General features: G+C 40.3%; 1 protein-coding gene across 1 annotated transcript in view; it reads right to left on the bottom strand.

Annotated features, from left to right (window-relative positions):
* Positions 1-364: 364 nt before the first annotated feature.
* Positions 365-19,554, bottom strand: part of PHEX (phosphate regulating endopeptidase homolog, X-linked) — a 192,918-nt gene continuing 173,728 nt past the window's right edge. Inside the window, exons 17-22 of the mRNA XM_019524133.1 lie at positions 17,523-17,590; positions 13,512-13,642; positions 9,367-9,432; positions 9,143-9,247; positions 7,418-7,494; positions 365-5,714 (exon numbers count right to left, since the gene is read on the bottom strand). Of these exons, the coding sequence (XP_019379678.1) occupies positions 5,612-5,714; positions 7,418-7,494; positions 9,143-9,247; positions 9,367-9,432; positions 13,512-13,642; positions 17,523-17,590 (550 nt within the window). The 3' untranslated portion in view covers positions 365-5,611. The remainder of the gene's footprint in view (positions 5,715-7,417; positions 7,495-9,142; positions 9,248-9,366; positions 9,433-13,511; positions 13,643-17,522; positions 17,591-19,554) is intronic.

The following is a 19,554-nucleotide window of genomic DNA, read 5'->3' as shown; positions in this document are numbered from 1 at the left end:
TACCAAGAAAGTTGATGGAAATATTCAGCATGTAAAATTTAGTGTGTATATAAGTCTCCTGAGGACATGTTTACACCTTTGACTAGGCTAAGGAGTGCCACAGAGCATCCAACTCCATGCTAGAGTCCCGAAATATAATGTAGCTGCTAATGGGCACTTGCCCAGTGCTGCTCATTAGCTGTCTATCTTGACTACATTTATTGGCAGATGCTAGCACTGCTTAAACAGGTTTTGGTGGGGGGCTTTTGCACTCTCTGGCATAGTCCTGAGGTGGAGGAAACATGCCCTAAGCGTTAAGGGCTTGCATACTTAGGACCCAAATCTGTAAAGGGAGGGTGGGGTGAGGTTCATATATTTTCATTTCTGGTTTGGGTTGTAACAGAGATAATTTCTTTGAGCTCACACCCTACAATGCACATACTGGATGAATTTTATCTAGCTATTTTTCATTGTCCCTGACCAGAAGCTAATGTCTGAATACTGGACAAAGAAACAAAAACATTGTAAAATAAAGAATTGTGTTTAAAATGAGAAGGATGCTAAAAGGATTATTGCCAGACCTTCCAGTACTGGGGTGTATTGTGGCCCTTTTGATGGAGAGCAAATATTGATTTTCAGTATTTTCCAAAAAATGTGTGCAATTTAGAAGCTGCAGGTACTAGCTGTATATTGTGAAATCATTTGGTAAGCTAGGTGCAGTTGGTGGGTCTGGATTTAGGTCCAACTCTAGGTCTAGTTGGTAGGTTGGCAGTGTTAAAGCACAGCACTGCAGATATAGAGGGAGGGCCATTGTGAAAGCATTGGTTACAAGAGAGTCCAGAGATAGTGGGAATAAATAAGACCTCATGAGACACTGGCCACATACAGGTGTTATGCTTCTACGGGGAGAACTGAAGCTCTACCAGTAGAAACTATATAAGCATACAGGCACGGATTCAATTTCTCCCAGGAGAAATATGTCTCCTCTAGGAAAAAGATCTTCCAGGTCTCAACTTGTAAGATCTCCCTTGCAAGAGAAACTCTCTCACAAGAGTGAATACTTGCATGCTCCCCTCCTGGTCTTGTTTGGGAGAAGAGGGGAGCAGCAATAGTAGTTGTTCCCTGCCTGCTCCCAAAAATAGATAGTCCCTGGTTTGGGGAATGGGAGGAGATCTTTGCCCCACTGGATAGGTCAGAGAGAAAAGGGGAACAGCAGCCACTGCTTCCTGCCTCTTCCCCAAACTGGGCAGTTTGGGAGCTTCCTCCCCAACACATGACATTTTAAGAGCCTTGTCCTCAGTCCTGTTTGTGGGGTTCCCTGTCTGAGGTGTGGGCAGGGGACTTTGCCCCACTACTTCCCCAGAAACAGGGAGAATGGAGCAGCTGCTACTCCCTGAGTCTTTTCCAGAGTAATCACAGGTCTGGGGAAGGCACGGAGAGCAGGAGAGAAGGGGCGGCTACAGGCCAAATGCCTATACTGCTCCCTTTCCTGGAACAATTTCTGGCAGTGAATATTTCTCAAAAATTTCCCTTGCTAGTAATGAAGATTTTTCAAGGCCATTATTATGAATTTGGTTAACATACATCTGAAGAATATTTTAATTATCTTTGGTTTTGTTTTCCAATGGGCACCTAACAACTAACTAACAGACTAAACACAAGTTAAAGATCAATTTTGATTATCAACATCAAGGCTGTCTTTTAAACCTGGAGAGAGACGCAACGTGTAGCAACCTGGAAAGACCTGAGACTAGAAACTCCCAGGATCAGCAACAGCGACATTTAAAAAAGACAAAAGTGAAATTTCAGGCCTTTAAGGGGAAGGCACCATTGGTACCTAGGAGCATCATTATACTCCATGAGCTGTCACATTTAAATTAATAAAGAAGAATATATCTCCATGGAAATAGCACCTGCTTAGATGGTTAAGCACCAACAAAGGCACAGGAATCAAATTTAAAAAATGCCTAAACTAAGCATGGTTATGGCACATCAGTTTCTATGGGCAAGGGTACATAAAGGAGTGAAGAAGCTGGTATTACATTTAGCCACCTTTGATTCCCCAGCCTGTACAGTCAGGAACAAATCTACAGCTGGGTTGGGTGGGGGCTGCTTTTGCAATGAGTCTACAGCGGAGCCCATTCTCATGCCTCTAGAGCTGCAGCAAGAAATCTTAACCACTCTGGCACCACACATCAGCAAGATGTCGCAGTAATGGATAGAAGAGGGACAAACCCTGTGTTCTGTTTCTCTTTCTCTTTTTCCTTTTCAAGTTACTAAAAGGGGGATGGCTGAGATTCTTCATGGCATCGTTTGTAATTTTTATATCCCAACTCTTATTTTAAGAAGCAATGATGATTTATGGACCCCTAGATAGTTGGTTGAAAATCAATTTGTCTATCTGACCTTTGTCCTGCAAGCAGCTCCTCCTACAAGGTGGATCTATTGTCTTCTGTATATATGCATGCATCTGTATGTACAGAGTCATTTGTGGTAGTCTGTGTAGCAGAACACAGGAAAATCAAAGCACACTAAAACCATAAGAGGCTTTGTAACAGATTCCTCTAAATCTCTTTATCTTGGGCCCCTGACAGATGTTCACTTTAAGACATAATGGGATCTAATCTTTGATTCCAGGAGTCACGCATTCTGCCACGCCACACATGCATGTAGGAAGAGCCCAACCTGACAACCAGCTGGGTGCATAGCAAGCATGGCATCAGGCTACTGCAGTTATAAACCTGGGCATCATACAAATGAGCCACAGAGTCATTCCACATTATAAAAGAATAGCATATATTCCACAAATATGTGGAATAACTTTGTGGCTCATTTACTGAATTATCATGTCTTTAATTGAGTTGCACGTGTAGCTGGGTTATTACTTAAGGCACAATCAATCTGTTAATGACTTAAATGTCATGTGGGCCTTGGCATTAAAGAATGAGAATTTTGTAGCTTTCTAACAACTGTCTTTAGGAACATGGAAAATGCTATAAAATATCCAACCAACGGCCCATCTAATCTACTCTCCTGTGTCTGACAAAGGCCAGTATACTACGAGACACCTGAAAGGAAAGGAAGTTTCTTCCCAGGTCGAAGTTGTTAGTAGTCAATTTATGTCCTGACTGAGATGGGGTAATGTCACTTTTACATCCATAATGTATCTCCAAATATTATTATGCTGCCATATTTAATCCGTATCCATACTGCATGTCACAGGCGTGATGATGTTTTTGACACTGATTAACACTGCTCAGAGGATTTGTATTTAAGAATATGTTTTTCTGTGCCCAACTCTATATTTGAATTGCTTTGAGCAAATTTGAATGAAATAATGTAACATTCCATTCAAAATGGATCTAAAGATTTTCCAGGGCCAGTTAACAATTTGGATAATTTTACTGATTTCATTTTTTTCATTTCTTCAGTTGTGAGCTGAGGCTGGCACTAACAGGATAAGTGTTAGAAGTTATTTTGACTGTATTTATATCCAGCAGAATACAGAGAAAGAGCTAGAAATCTGAACAGAAAGCCAATTGTTATGAAACTGGGTTTGTGTACTCTATAGCTTGAGAGAGTAGAGATAGGCATCTGGGCTTACATCCTGGTTTCACTGAAGTCAACAGTAGCAGTGACATTGACATTAAATCGGGCCAGGGTTTCACTCCTGATCTTTATGGTTTTTATCCAAAGCAACTCTAAGTAATCTTAATGTCCATATGTCCAAACAGGAATGTATTTGGTACTAAGCAACTTAATAAATGTAACTCTTCATCATGCAAGAAGTCCAGTTCAGTTCAATAGGACTTACTTGCAAAAAGTCAGGACTATTGCTTGAATAAGGGCCCTGCAACACATACCAACAATCTGAATGATATCTTTGGAAGATAGTTCAGGAAAAATATGACTACTCTATGTCTGAGTGACTAAAATGAAAAGCTATGGGAAGCAACAATATTTTGGTTAAAAAGACATTGCATAACATCTCAGACCCCAGGTGCCTGTCTGTCCCTCTCCATTTACAGCCATTCTCTTCTATGGGCTTATCTCCCTGATCAGATAACATTTTCCATGGTGTCCCATCTTCTTTCATGAGACATACAGAAAATAGGCACTTGTCAAAAAAACCCCATTTGTTTAGTTTAAAACCAACTTCTACAAAGTATTTGCCAGAAAAAAAAATCTTTGGCAAATATAAGGGGAAAGATCTTTTAAAAATGTAGTTAAAAAATACTAACATAAAACTTAGGAGAATAAGAAATAGGGCTGTAAAGGGCCTCATGAGATCATCCAGTCCAGCCACTCAAAACAAAATCATCCCTGACTTAACCATACCAACCAACTTCTGCCAATGTGGAATTATTCTTCTACATAAAATTAGATATACCCAATCTGTATATATAAAACCCATCTCTCTCTATTTCCTTCTGAGAGCTCATAGTTTTATTGGCCTTTCCTTAATAACTATTATGTGGTATAGTTTTTCCACTGCATTAAACACACTTTTGTGAATATTGTTGCTGAAAATCAGACGACAGACTTAATTGGCCTAATTACATTACCATATTTGGAAAACTGTTTGCTTCTCAGCATTTCTTTTGAGGCAGACAAGCCAAACATTGCATGCTAAGTTCTTGAGTTGTGCTTCTCACTTCTCTAAAAGGCCCAGGTAGATTTCAACTTAGTGTGCATAGCTAGTGCATCTGCTTTGAGCTCTGGGCACCACATAAGCTCCATTTGAGCCAAGATTAACCCTAGATATAAGTAATGCCTAGGGCTTAAAGTGAAACCTAAACAGTGCACACACAACCCATTGGTCCTTCTAAAAAGGAGTGACATCCACCCTAAATGAGTGATACTATACCCATTAGGAACAGGAGTCAATATAATATTAAGTGTTTGCAGTGTCAGGAGTGCTCATCCCTAGGCCCATTACAGTTCTCCTGATTTTTACCATGCTCTTCAATTAAGCGAAGAAACAAGAATATAACACTGCCTCTTGTGTGTGGTTACTGCAGATGGAAACCATTCCAACTTGAAAGTATTCCAAAACCTGAGGCACTGAGCTGACACGTTAAACTGAATTGATATAAAATCCTGTGTCTTGACATCACACAGCATCATTTATGACATGCTGGGCAATGACAATCTGAGTGATCAAAATGTTGTAGCACAGCAGATTGGAGATGGCTATGCAACAATTCTCATGAATTCCTGTATCTGGAAGGAATTAATTTTGTACAGGAACATTTTGCTCAGCTCCCCTGCAAAGCAATAGATTAAAACTGGATTATACCGTTTACCCCTTGCTGACCTATGAATCAGAAAGTAGGATGGGTAAATGCAACTATCAATCAACAGCAATACAACCAGCATAGAAAGGGTTTGGAGGGATGTCGGGGTTGTTGTTTTTCTTCCCTTTCTTGTACAATTTTTAAAGTTACCAGAACCAGAACAGACAGTGATTAGATCTGTTCAGGTTATCTACCGGCATGATGAAGATGCATTAAAAAGAAAGCTAATTCTCCACACTGTTGAATAAGGCTCTGAAAATGTAGCAATAGGTTAGAGTTCAGAAACAGCAGTTTATGTCATAGACCCCTCTCAGGATACAATTTGAAAGGTCCATCTACCACAGCCGGCAGGATTCTGCACCTCGATTCATGGTTGAATTTATTGGGCAGTTAAAAGCTTTACGGAACTCCTCAAAGTTGCTCATTGCACCAATAACTCTGTAAAAAGATAAAGAAAACAAGTGTCAGGGCTCATTTGAAATTATACACCATCTATTTTGTACAATGACGCTCAACGTTTAAGGTTCACATCTTACTTTTTTTTCCTACTTGTGGGAGTTGTATTTCTACTCACCCCACTCTCAGCTTTCAGAGAGATTAGGAATTTCAGGGAATTTTGTTCTTTCATTCAAAGGGTTAAGCCACCAGTTTTGCTATCATTTTTTTCAAAGATCAACACAATTTTGTGGAGCTTTATGTGAGTAACTCTGAGCAATCATGTCTGAATTTGGCTTTAACTTACCAGCCAAGGAGCCATGCCAAAATATCAGTGCATCAGTATCATATTCTTTTTCTTCACCCACAAAACATATAGCACAGGAAGCAGTTCACCTTTTAACCCTAACTGAAGAGACCATCTCCAGCTGTGGGGAATCATTCCTTCTCTTACAGCAGAGAGCCCATATTCTCTTCTTCCAGATTTGTATTAGTTTGTGCTATCAAAGGTGATTACTTCATTACTGCCAGAATCAGATTTTGTTTGCTGTTGTTTACTCCTATGTTTTTAAGCCTCTGTGTACTTACTAATCTGAGATTTGACGTGCTACTAAAACGAGGGGAAGTCTCAGCTAAGGGCAAAAAATGTCTCTATTACATAATTAATCACATCTTTTTTCATTCTCCTCATTATGCAGCAGAGGAGCACTTTCTCCCCACTGTATGCAATCAACTTTTCAATGCAGCTCAGCATGGCAGAAAAAAATTCTCCTTATAGTGACTAGGCTTTCTGCTAGTAAGGAAATTTGTTGTCAACTAGTGTAAGAATGTCTAAAGGTCAGTTTTGTAAGGAGAATTATAATATACTGTTAGACTCCAAATAAAAAAAATACAGCTTCACATTAAGGTTTCAAATAGATATTCAGGGCTTGCTTCTGGAGGGCTCTGCTTGTGTAACCTGCAATGAAGTCACTAGGGATTCTTTTTGACAAATTGGGCATAAACTATATACAGCTACTGCCACAGTTAACCAAGCAGAGACTAATTTTTGAAAATATATTTATGTTTAAAACATTTCAGCTACTGTATAATTACAGGAGAGAGAGAGTGAGAGAGCTAGGAGTCTCGCATTCCTAGAACATGGAAATGTTCTCTGAGAAAAGTCTGTTACACAGAAATCAGAAGTAGACAACTGACTCCTTTGTGCTCAGGCCTGGAGCATGAAATATGGAGGAAATCAAAGTATGTTCAAATCTAAACACATTTCAAGAGAGGTGCAAACTTCACAACAACAGAAGTCAGGATAATAGAAGCATTTGCATACAGATAACCGAGCTGTAAGAAAATGCAAGCTGATTTTACAGTAGTATTACTAGACGTGTATGAGTGGGGCACCAGCTTCAGATACTGGTTTAGAGGGGACACCAGAATGGTGACCCCAGAGAGCCTGGGCTATGGCAGCAACAGCAGCAGCTACCTGGGTAAAGGGCATCCTGTGCTGCAGTAACAGCAGCCTGGATGAGGTAAGATGCTCCAGTACTTAGCACCACCTCCCCATCTCCTGGATCTCTGGCATCTCTGCCTAGAGCACACCAATCACTAGCTATGCCTCTGTGAGCTCATACTGCATTTACTCCTCTGCCTTCCATAATGTCAGTACTACTGCACATCTTGATTAGCTATCCAGATACCCAGGTAAATGATACCTGAACTGGGGAGGACTATGAGCTCCAATATGTATCTGTTCTCTTGCAGCTTCTGGTCTAAAGGCATTACATCGTACCTAACAGAAGGAGAAAGCAGAACACACATTATTTTGAATGCATATTTTCAAAATGTAGCTGAAGTTGCTATATTTTGTATATGTATTATTGCATAGATGAGACAGAAAGAAACGAGATTCCCCAAATTTTTTCACCTCCACACACTTCTTATTTAGCTCCGGGTTGGTACTGTCCTGTTTTTAAGTCTCTAAATTGCTTGCTGTCCTCCACCCACTTGCTCAAGTCACCTAATCTTAGTCTCCTTGCCAGTTCTTTCCCTTGAGATTCACAATGAATACGTCTTGCTCCTTGCCCTGAGTTGCATCATCTCAATAGTCACCCCCTCCCCTCTCTCATCATTAAAATTATCAAATATCAGTGCATTCTATATGAATTATCATGAGATTTTTTTTAAGAGATTCAGCTATATCATTTGGTACATTAGCTCATTATTTTGAACACTGGTTTCTTTTTTAAAAGGGCTTTTTTCAAGTTTTCTTTAATGGGCCTTACTTTACAATTCGTAACACACTAGTAATACCTGCCCCTGCTTATAAATGAGCATAACAAGGGGTTAGGCACAATCTATGCCAGAACTGAGCTTGCTCAGTACCTATGCTCTGTGTAAAACAATCTGACTTCAAGGACATTTAGTGTACCTCTATATTACTATACAGGTGCTTCTTTTCTGAATGTGCACAAGTAGGTAAGATACCCGAAGTGGGCACAGAACTGAGATCACTGACTTTGTTTCAGAGCAATAGCTGGAGCCATTAAACAGGATCAAATGAATCTCTGTTCAGAAGGTTGACAAAAGTGCTTTGTATCACTTAAAGCCTCAGCATGAAAGACTTAAGGGGTACAAAGATCCCTGCACAATGGTGAGCTTTACTCAAAGTTGATAAATTATGTTTTCTGTTTTGATTATACACTCACCCCCACACTGCCACGGCTGCTCTGACCTCCCCACTTCTTGAAAAGTTCAAGGGCAAAGAGAGAGGGAGGAAAGGAGTACATGAGAGTGAGGCACCCCCTAGTACCCTTCAGTAGTTTAACTGCAGTTTAACCTGCAGAAGCCAACAGCACCAGGAAGTTAAACTACTTAAAAAGTAGCAGAGAGAGGATGCACTCTGATGAAGAAAGGGGTTTAGAGAGCAGTAGCATACCATGGGCTGAGTGAGTGTGGCACTTGCTGCAGTCATGCCTTACAGGGTGATAGGACCAGAAGGATGGAGAGGAAAACCCCAGTGGGCCATCCCTTGCTCCATGTGGAAGCCAGGAGAGGGAGGACAGATGAGAGAGAACTGCCCAGGGCCATTCTTTCCATGTTACGCTTCTGTTAGAGAAGCAAAGGGAAACAGATGACTAACAAGCTATTCTCAAAAGAATAATCTCAGTGAGAAAGGCAGGACCTCAAGGTTGGGGGTAGGAAAGGTTGAGCATAAAGAGAAAACATGGAGAAGGCCCTTGAAAAGGCACCAGGAGAAAAATAGCAGAAAAAAATTAGTAGGTTTGGAAAAAGAATGGGTCTGTATTTAAAAGTCTCTTATATTTCATAAATGGTAGGGGTGGGTGGGATTCCATTTAAAACCAAGTGGGGGTTTTATTCCTTGTACCACATGAAGTGTAATAGACACAAACACCTTAAAAACTTTTTCCTGTACTCACATGGGCATAGCTCAGAAAGAAGAGTTGGTTGTGATTGAACTCAATGCCTGGCAACAAAGGCTCTTCTACATCATCTCTCTTCTCTTTAATCCATTTTCTATAGGCCTGAAGAGAGACGTATATTGAGTGTTCTTCAGTAGATACAGAACTCAAAAGCAGTTGCTTTTACTGAACTGTTTCTGATTTTTTTTCTCTTAGTATAAAGAAATAAAACAGTTGCTTACCCTGAAAGCCTCTCGCAAACCTCCATTGTCTGCAATGTTTTCTGCCAAAGTCCTCTTCCCTTTTACCTAATGAAATAAAGGAACATAATTCAATTGACTGGTTTATAAACTTCAAGTCAAGGACAACTTTGACAGAAAGGGAAAAAAAAGCAGATAGAGGTTATGAGCCAAATCCTTAGCCAGTAAAATCTGCCCAGCTTAAGAAAAGAAAATTGTTTTCCAATGCGAAAATGTATTCAATATAATTTTGATTTATCTCAGTAAATAATTACTTGCTCTCCTATAGCTAGTCACCCTAGAGCTTAGATCCCAATGGCAACACAGTATAAAGCGGGAGCAATACACCAGAAAATCTGTTCTGTGCTCTCGATGAGTAGCATTCATTTCTTCTGAAACATATGTTGCTCTAGTTACATTTGGGAATTTGCAAAGTTTTTTTCGTTTTCTTTTTTCACCTAAATAAGAGAAGCTACATTTATTTCTTCATATAACTTTCTATTTTCTACTACAAAGCTACATTACAACTATCAGCGTACAACATAAAGGAGCATAGTTTCGCAGATTCATAGATGCTAGGGTCAGAATGGACCTCAATGGATCATTGAGTCCAACCCCCTGCCCTCGGCAGGAAAAAGTGCTGGGGTCAGGTGACCCCAGCTAGATGCTTGTCCAGTCTCTTCTTGAAGACCCCCCAAGGTAGGGGAGAGCACCACCTCCCATGGAAGCCCATTCCAGATTCTTGCAACCCTTACTGTGAAAAAGTCCTTTCTGATGTCCAACATAAATCTTCTCTCTATCAGATTGTGGCTGTTGTTCCTGGTTATTCCAAGGGGTGCCCTGGTAAACAAAGCATCTCCTATCCCCTGCATCTCCTATCCCCTGCTGTCCCACCTGGTGAATTTGTATACTGCCACAAGATCCCCCCTTCAGCCTGCTCTTGCAGAGGCTGAAAAGGTCCAGGTCCCTCAGCCTTTCCTCATAGTGCCTTCCCTGCAGGGCTCTAACCAAATGAGTGGCCCTCCCTGGACCTGTTTTTGATGCACCTACCAATGCATGACAAAGTGAGGTTAGCTCTGCTAATTACTTCATCGCATTGACAACTTATATTAATCTTGGAGTCAACAACGACTCCGAGATCTCTTTCCGCTGCTGTGCTGCTGAGAAGGTCATCCCCCCAATTGTAGATGTGCTGGTGATTCCCTCTCCCTAGGTGCAGTGCCTTACACTTGTCCTTGTTGAATTGCATCCTATTGTTCTCTGCCCATTTCTCTAATCTGTCCAGGTCCACCTAGATTCAGTTTCTTCCCATCAATGTGTTTACTTCGCCCCATAGTTTTGTGTCATCTGTGAATTTGGACAGAGTGCTTTCCACACCCTCATGCAGGTCACTGATGAAGAATATGTCAGGGAAAAAATAGTGTATAAAAAGTTTTACAAACTTACAAAGGAGATTTCCTTTCATTTTTTAGCATGGTTCCCAAAAAACAAAACAACACTATGTGTGCTATAGATATGAGTATCATTTAAATGCTTTGTTAAACCCCAGATCCTGATTTCTTGCAAAGAGTTACTATCATTTTCAAGAACTTCTAGGGTTTGGTTTGGTTTTGTTTTGTTTTGTCTTGTCTTGTCAAGCTGAGCATCTATATTATTGCCACATCTATAAAAGTCTTAGAGTTACCAAATTTCATTTGTGATTAATCAGCTGTATTCTAGAGTATTCATCTAATGAATTATAGAATAAAATTTAGAATCCTATTTTCAAACTTGATTGCCAAGCATGAAGAGATGATAAAATGATGTAAAAATAGTTTCTGAGATGAGGTAAGGACAAACTATGATTGGCAAGATGGCTTGGTGAAAAGCCATTGTAATGAATGGGATTCTCTCCATTTGACTCTGGGTCAGATCTCAGAAATTATAGTGCCACAAAAGATTGTGAAAATGAGGGAAGAACAAAAGAATCTCTTTAAACAAATCTCAACACACTGCATTTTCAATATATCCAAATTGTGAGGCTGCATATCTCGCTATATTTCCTTTTCATTCTTTAAATATCTCAATAAAGACATTTTCATATCATAAGATACTTAAGACTAATAATATGTAAAAACTGCAGCATGCCTCCATGTTAGAAAGGTAAGTTACATGTGGAAAACAGAGCTCTTTAATGTCCATTGTTTCAGATAGAAATACAAAGAAAAAAAAAGAAAATATGCCATCATCACCAAGAGGGGCAATTTGAAAGGATCCAGTCAAAGTACTATATAAAGGATAAACTACAACTCCCACACCTCAGCAAAGCTGTACTGAAGCCATGGTCCTGGTATGGCCTCAATAGCAGCTCCCACCTGAGCAGCAATAGCTCCAGTTGTTCAGTGGGAAAGATTCATATCTTTCTCATCTCACTGGTAGCCCCCAGAAAGACAGATTGATGGATGAGCCAACAAAAGCATCATGGAGGAAGTGGATGAGTTCCTACATTATATCATCTAGATAAGTAGTTCTCAACCATTTTAGACTCAAGGAACCCTTCATAGACTCAAGCACCCCATTTAAAAAATTAACTTATTTATTACAGTGCTTGCCTATTTGCATAATAGTCTGAACCTCTGCTTGTCTGCTTATCTCTTCACACAGGGCATATCTCCTTACAGCTCATGGTAACCTACAAAAGATATTGTGGCACCCTTGGGTGCCCTGACACCCTGGTTGAGAATCACTGATTTAGGTCTTAAGAGGCTCTTCTGTGGTGACAGAGCATAATCAGCTGGAGATCTTTCATGTTTCGATTTGGTGACAGATATTATGGAAAATATGAGTCGCTGGATTTCTGATTGGTCAGAGGAAAACCTTTTAGATAAGAGGTATAATTTAAACAGCCCTAGAAAAGATGCATTTGAAAACTGGGTGGTAATTTAAACAATGTATTTCCTGTGAGAAGCAAGTGAGTTAAACCTGACTTTAAAATGGAAATGGAAAAAGAGCAGAGGGTGGGTCTTGTGAGTGAGAGTTCAACCCCAAACCATGTTTAAATGCTGGCCCCATGGAAGCAAATGAGTGTTTTTTCACTGATTCACAGGCGACTGGTAAAGGGGCTGGGGAGGCACGTGCCCCCCTGAGATTGGCCCCCAATTTGGCACCACTTGGGATGGCAAACTGCAGCCCCACAGAGCTGGGCAGAGAAGCCATGGCTCCTCCTGCAGAGCCCACAGCAGCCATAGCTGAGGTTTGATCCTACCACCCCGCCTGGGGGGTGGAGGTAGCTTTGCCTGTATACTACAGACAGTGGTCTGTAGTTTGCTGAGCTGGCCACTTCTGGTCCACAGTTTGCCGGGCTGTGGCATAGAAAGATTGGGAACCCCTAGTTTAGGGCCCCACCCTGTCATAATCCGGCCCTGAGTATAGGAGTGGATATGGAGCTTTTAGCCCGCCTTCGGCCCTGCCCGCAAATCGTGCCCCTCCAGACTCTGGACGCACCAGTCACCCCGCACTGATTTCAATGAGTCCATTTGTCCCCGTTTATCCTCCAATTGAGAAAATATACAGTTTTAGTCAACCCCACACTTTGAGGAATAACAGAAAATACAAGTAATTTCACTGATATTTGCTTCCTCAGTCTTCAACTTGCTTCAAAAACCTGTTTCCATATTCATTCATTTGATCTGCAAGGTGTCTCTGTAGGTGGGCACAGAGACAATAGCAGACTTAAATATGCCATAAGTTAGTGGGTCTCCTTTATTATTTTAGTGTACTTACTAATTTATGGAGTCATAGGTGGGGTTACTTAGCACAACTACAAACTATTTCTTATTAAAACTTTTCAATTGCTCCAACTATATCACCTATGATGACATCAGCATGAGAGGGCACCTAACACACATTCATCAATTATATTGCTCCTACCATTCACATTACTCTGAAAAGTAGTTTAAGCTTTAATAAAAGGATTCTGCTGTTATAATTTAAACTAATCATTTGAAAAGCACTTTTGCTCAATTCATTGATAGAAAATGGCTAAATTCATCTAAACAAGCATTTGTCATAAATACTACAATAAATAATCTAGTTTCATGAGTCATGGGATGCATGAAAAAACAAACAAAAAAACCCCCAGTAGCTTCAATCACTGGCATTTTACATACGTGTAAGCCAGCTCTCTTCCAATAATAGTTGTTGTATTGGTTAATCATGCATTTTGTCTTCTCTTTAAATTTTTCTTCCGAGTCAGTAGACCACCAAGGGTCCAAATTTCCATTCTTGTCATACTTACGACCTACAAAAAAAAATATATGTGCTTTGAGGAAAATATTCTTTTGCAGTACTAGGAGTATACCAGGGTCAAGGGTCAAACTAAAACTAACATTCAAAAAGTGGGAACAGTATTATTAATATGCTGCATCCAGACTTATTCTGTTTAACTCAATTGCCTGATTTTTATCCATCAGCATATTACTACTTGGAAACTTAGAATCTGGAATTAGTACTTGGAAACCTGGCTCCTGTTACCTGTATCCTGAGGACACCTCCCAGTGAATCTTGAGAGATACAACACTATGAATGACACTCTCTAAACCAGGGACAAGCAATTATTTGGACTGAAGGACCACTGGTGAACTGTTGCAGACCACATCAGCACCCTCCTCCACAGTGTGCTGTGCCAGGTCAGCAACACCACCTCCCACCATCACAAAAGCTCCCTAAGTGGCCCAGGAGCACCAGACACAGCTGGGGGACAGGATCTCCATGGGGACTGGTTTGGACCCCTGCAGATAGGGCATGCTTGGCCAGGCGCATGGGATGGGGATGGGACCGTGGGCAGGCAAGAAGCAGTGTCCAAGAGCAGGATGAGTAGGCAGGGCTGGGGCCTGGGCCAGAATCACGGGGTGCTGACAGTGAGGGGCCAGGGCTGGGGCCCAGGACAGAGCTGTGATCCTCTCCCTGCAGAGCCCTGCTCTGTCACCGCCCCATGATCCTGGCCCCAGCCCTGACCTGGCCCCACTCACCTGGGTCACATCCAGTTGCTGCTTCCTGTCCACCTGTGGCCCCATCCCATGCCCATGGCTCAGCATACTCTATCCATGGGGGTCCCAGGCTGGTCTCCATGGAGCACCCACCTGCCTGTTCCAGCCAGTATCTCTAGTGGTGGATGCAGGGCAGATGGGCCAGGGTGCCCTGGCTGCAGGGCCAGGTCCCACAGTGGCTGCAACACTAGTGGTCACAGCCAGAAGGAGCTATTGCTGCCAGGGCTGCTGGGAAGCGGAGTCTAGTTGCCATACTGCCCCAACCCTGCTACATGCCTGGGTGCAGTAGGACCAGCTGCATGCACCATGGCCCAGGCTGCCCCCTGCGCGTGGGCTGGGTGGGGCCAAGGGAGCCACTGTGGGCCTGATAAAATCCCTTGAAAGGCCAGATCCAGCCCATGGGCTGAATTTTGCCCACCCCTAAACACTAAATAATAGAGTTGGGCAAAAATTTTGGTGAATATCTACTTCACTGAAAAATGCAGCTTCAAGGGAACAGAAAAGCCTTGCAAATCTGGGATGAATTTAGGGAATGATTTTTGCTAGGGAGAGGAAATCAAACTTGCAAAGGTCTAAAATTCATTTAAAATCTGTTTTTATTCAACTTTGAATTTTGTTTCAAATTCAAATGTTTCACATTTCAAAAATTGCTTTTGCTCCAAAAATTGCCAACATTCTATCATAAATGGGATGAAAAAAGTGTTAGCAAACTAGAAAATAAAAAGGAATCACTTTAATCAGTTTGAAATTAAAATTTTCTTCCCCCTCACTCATCTTTTTTTTTCCCCCAATAAATCAAAATGACCTTCATTTAGTGTTAGCCTGCAATATATTATTCAGTTTTCACAGGTCTATTTAATAGTCAAAAGAAATTATCAACTAAAGACAAAGGCTATGGTCTGGGCATTTCATATAGTACAGCCATATGCTGTACCTTGTTTAGAATATATATATGTTATTTGTAAGAGACACATTATCACATCCTCTGCTTTAGCTTCTTCCACTCTATAATGATATTATTCTGCAGTGAAAGTCTGAATAACAGACTTGCGCACATGTGACTGCATATGTGGCTTACAAAATCTACTTTGGAATTGTTAATACAGAAGAAAGAAACAATTCTGTTTACTTCTTAGAGCATAAGTCAAGCTTGTTTTGCTTGAGATTAGAAAACCAGGGAATAACTGCAAGCAGATTTTGGCACAGAGGTTAAACAATTGTGTTAAAGGACCTGGGGGGAGGAAGAGAATCTAACAATTCTTTCTCCCCAGCTGCCTTGGCTCTGTAGTGCCCACCAGAGTTAATGCAACAAATCTCAGCTTTGCATTTAAAGTAACCACATATAATTCTGAGTATACCAAGAAGTATGATTTGCTGAGGAAGGCAATCCTATTTGTCAACAGTAATTTTTTCATAGGAAATATCAGTCTTTAACAACTTAATCATGATAGTTGTTTCAGGTTACCAGGCTCAAATCAGAGAACTCAACAGGAATGAAAATAATTGACATTAAAATGTTTGACCCAAGAAGGTGGCAAAGATTACAGTCATGAGACCTTTTAACAGGCAACAGTTACTTCCTCCCACACCTTATGTTTCTTTCCATTTTTTTGTTTAAAGTGGCTCAAACAATGGGTGAAAACCTGATCCAAGCAAAATGGCAAAAATAGGGCCAGGCTTTTATCCAGTTTCTCAGCTTCTGTTCACATCTAAAATTCACCCACAACACAGAGAAGATATATTCTATAATTATGTGATATGACACAAAAAGAAGTGTTTCAATAAACTGTAACTAGAGTTAATTTTCTTTCCAAGCACCTACGACTCTGCATCTGCAAACAGAATGGTTGTTAACATATTGTACAACTGGCTGGGATTGACTAGAGGACAATTTGGTTTTGCAGCAGCTTTTGAAGTTTCACTGAAACTTCAGTTCCAGTTATTCGACATTAGAATAAAACTTTGAAACCTTTCAAAGGGCTCATAAAGCAGAATGCATAGATCGCAAACTGTAGCCACATGGTTGGGGCCCTTGGCTAAAGGAGACCCAAGCTCAAGACCCAGTTCTGCCTAGTTGAGAGAGGAGCCATTCTTCACCCCTTTACCCCACTTAATTCTTCCAAATCAAGAAGAGCAGGAATTCATATTTAGGTCTCCCATATCCCAGACAAGTAATCTAATGACCAGGCTATAAAGTATCTCTCAATTTCTCTTTGTCACTTCCCCAGTTTGGAAATTAAAACATCTGTGTAAAATGTTTTGGCTTTGGCAAAATGGCATATGTCACTAAAGAGAAATTTTAGCAGAAATGTTGTGACAGGCTGTAGCACTGACATACCTTTATGCCACCTGCTTCCCAGTTTTCTTGTCTTAAGGTTATGACAGAAAGATCACCTAATCAAAGCTACTGAACACTCAGAAAAACAATGCATTATAATGCACTGGCATAAATTGTGTGGCATTGTACTTTGCCTTAATTTACTACTGTCTCTATTGTCTCATGACCAACATTACCACAAGAAGATAATGCAATCAGTCCATTAATTCTTGTGCCCATTGCAGCAATGGAAGAGACTACAGCTAAATGGAAATTGCCTAGGAATGTTTTTCTACTGGAAAATGCCAATGTTCCAGGCCTATACTGATTGTAATGAAAGTTCTTTTCAAGAATCTTTTTTTAATTTAATAAAAATGTTCCATTTAGACATTTTCAGAATAGGTACTTGCAATTTTCTGTTTTGAAATGGCTCTTTTTTAATCATCGTATTTTATTTATATTTAATGTTTTAAATATTAAAATTCGAATGAAAAGGTTTCATTTTATTTATAATAAACTATTTGTAAGGGCCCTCAAAGATTCCTTTTTCTATACTATCCTCAGGTGGGAAATGTTGATTCTCCCCTTCTCTGTTTTAGAAAAGAAAAAAAAAAATCAAAACCACGGAATTCCTTTCAAAACAAAGAAAAAAGAAAATTTTCACACAAAACAAAACATTGTTACTATAATCAAATGGCCCTTTCACACGTTTCATCATTTTTTATTATTTTTCATTAAAGGAAAAGGCTACACCAAGGCATCCCTTTGTATTCAATATTCCTTTAAAGTAGGCCTATCCAAATATGGACACTTACCATTATTATCAAATCCATGGGTAAACTCATGTCCAACAATCACTCCAATAGCTCCATAACTTAAAGACCTGTAATACAAAGTAGTTTTGCTAAAAATATCTGAATTCTTATGAACATCAAACTATAGGAGATAGGCATCCATCTGAGAAAAAGATTCTTTTGCATCTGAAAATTACATTTTCCCTGTAGTCACAGAGTATGAAAGGCTGAAAACAAAAACCTTGCTTATTTAAAGAGACTTGAAAGAAAACCTTAAAGAAGGTTTTATCCAAGGCAGCTAGATCTTTCTCTACAAATTTCTGGTATCATTATCTTATATTAAAAAAGTTCTTCCAACTAATCTCCATATTTATAATTTTTTCCCCCTGGAACCAGAAAACAGAAAACTAGTACAGAGAAAACCTATTTTGTTACTGTAATCATGGAAGATTGCAAAGGTTCTTTCTGATGCCAGCTCTAACCACTCTTCGGCCATGTGACAGAGAGGCTTAAACAGAATTCCAGCAATATTAAATAGATTTCCATTATGCTTTTTAAAGAGACATTATATTATTTCCCTGCTCCTGTGCATTGAGAGAGAGAAAGAATGAGAAAGAGAGTGAGAGAGTGAGAAAAAGAGACAGAAAGAGAGAGAGAGAGAAAGAAAGAAAAGAGAAAGAATCATATTTAATTTACTAGACAGCTAGAATGGAGACGATTATTTCATGTTCCTGGCACACACCAAATCATATGTTGCCTTGTATGTCCATGTAACCTAGTTTTTTATTCCATGTTCTGTTCATGTGCATTGGGGAAAACAGACGTTCATGGAATTTTCACGCAGAACTTTGCTTTTCATTTAACTATTGTGCAATATTACATATTTAAGTGTTTACTGAGATGCCATACTTCAAAGCAGCTTAGTGTATTAATAACATTGTATTTTAACAAGGAAAGGCTGAGGGTTTTGAAGTAACATGCTATTAAGGGACCTAATGATCCATAACGTGCTAATTGCTCATCTCAGTCATGCCCAAAAAAGTGTTATATGATTTAATTTCCTCCCCCCATGACAATTCTTCCTTTTGTTATTTCTTTTCTGAAAAGTAATTTGCATGTAATAAAATGCTTCCTACTGCTTTTTTTTTATATTATTGCCAACCTTCATTAAAGAAGGTAGGTTTAAAAGTATACACCCCAACAATGCAAGCATCAACTGATTGTGTGACAGATTTGTAATTTTGTAGCAGGCACAGTGATAATTATCCATACTGAATGCACAATATTAGGTTTGTTTTCCACATCTCAAGTCAAAGGGTAACATAAAGGCTTCTTCAGCTAGGGAAGAAAAAAGACTGGTACAAAAAGATTCTCACGAAACATTTGATAAGGTCAGAAGCCCACAAAATAGCTCTCGTAAGGTATATCTCTCTTTTTTTTTTTTTTAAGGATTTCTTAAGGCTCTAATCCAGCACTGTAAACCCCATGAGCTTCAGACCTCAGCTGTCCACATATACAGCAGGGGTGTGCAAAACGGGCCGTATTCAATTTACATTTGGCCTGAATTGGGAGACAGTGATTTGATTTGTTGATTCAGATCACTGTCCCAGTTTGATTCAGCTGAATCCGAATCTGAAGATTCGATGCTGATTTGGAGAATCAGCGATTCGGTCACAGGTACAGCTTTAAATGTTTTTTTCTACATACCTTGAGGTACCAGACACAGCTCATGTAATGCTGCGATGCTGGGGCAGATGAAATGTTCCACAGGAGCATGTGGGGGTCCTCCCACGCTTGGCGGTGGACCTGGAAGTGGACCAGAAGTACTTCTGGCCCACTCCCAGGTCCACTGTTGAGCGTGGAAGACTCCCCCCTGCACCCTCCTGGCTCAGTGATCAGCCACAGGGGGACCCCGGGTGCTTTCTCAGACTCAGGAGGGACAAGTCCCCAAGCTGGGGGCCAAAGGGAGGGTCTCCTGTGCGCTTTGCGGCAGACCCAGAAGTGGACTGGAAGTGCTTCTGGTCCATTTCTGGTTCCATTGTCATGCGCGCTG

This window comes from Gavialis gangeticus, unplaced genomic scaffold, assembly GCF_001723915.1.
Source record: "Gavialis gangeticus isolate Ggan-Ray unplaced genomic scaffold, GavGan_comp1, whole genome shotgun sequence".
Classification (NCBI taxonomy): domain Eukaryota; kingdom Metazoa; phylum Chordata; order Crocodylia; family Gavialidae; genus Gavialis; species Gavialis gangeticus.
This window is presented reverse-complemented; position numbering and strand designations above follow the sequence as displayed.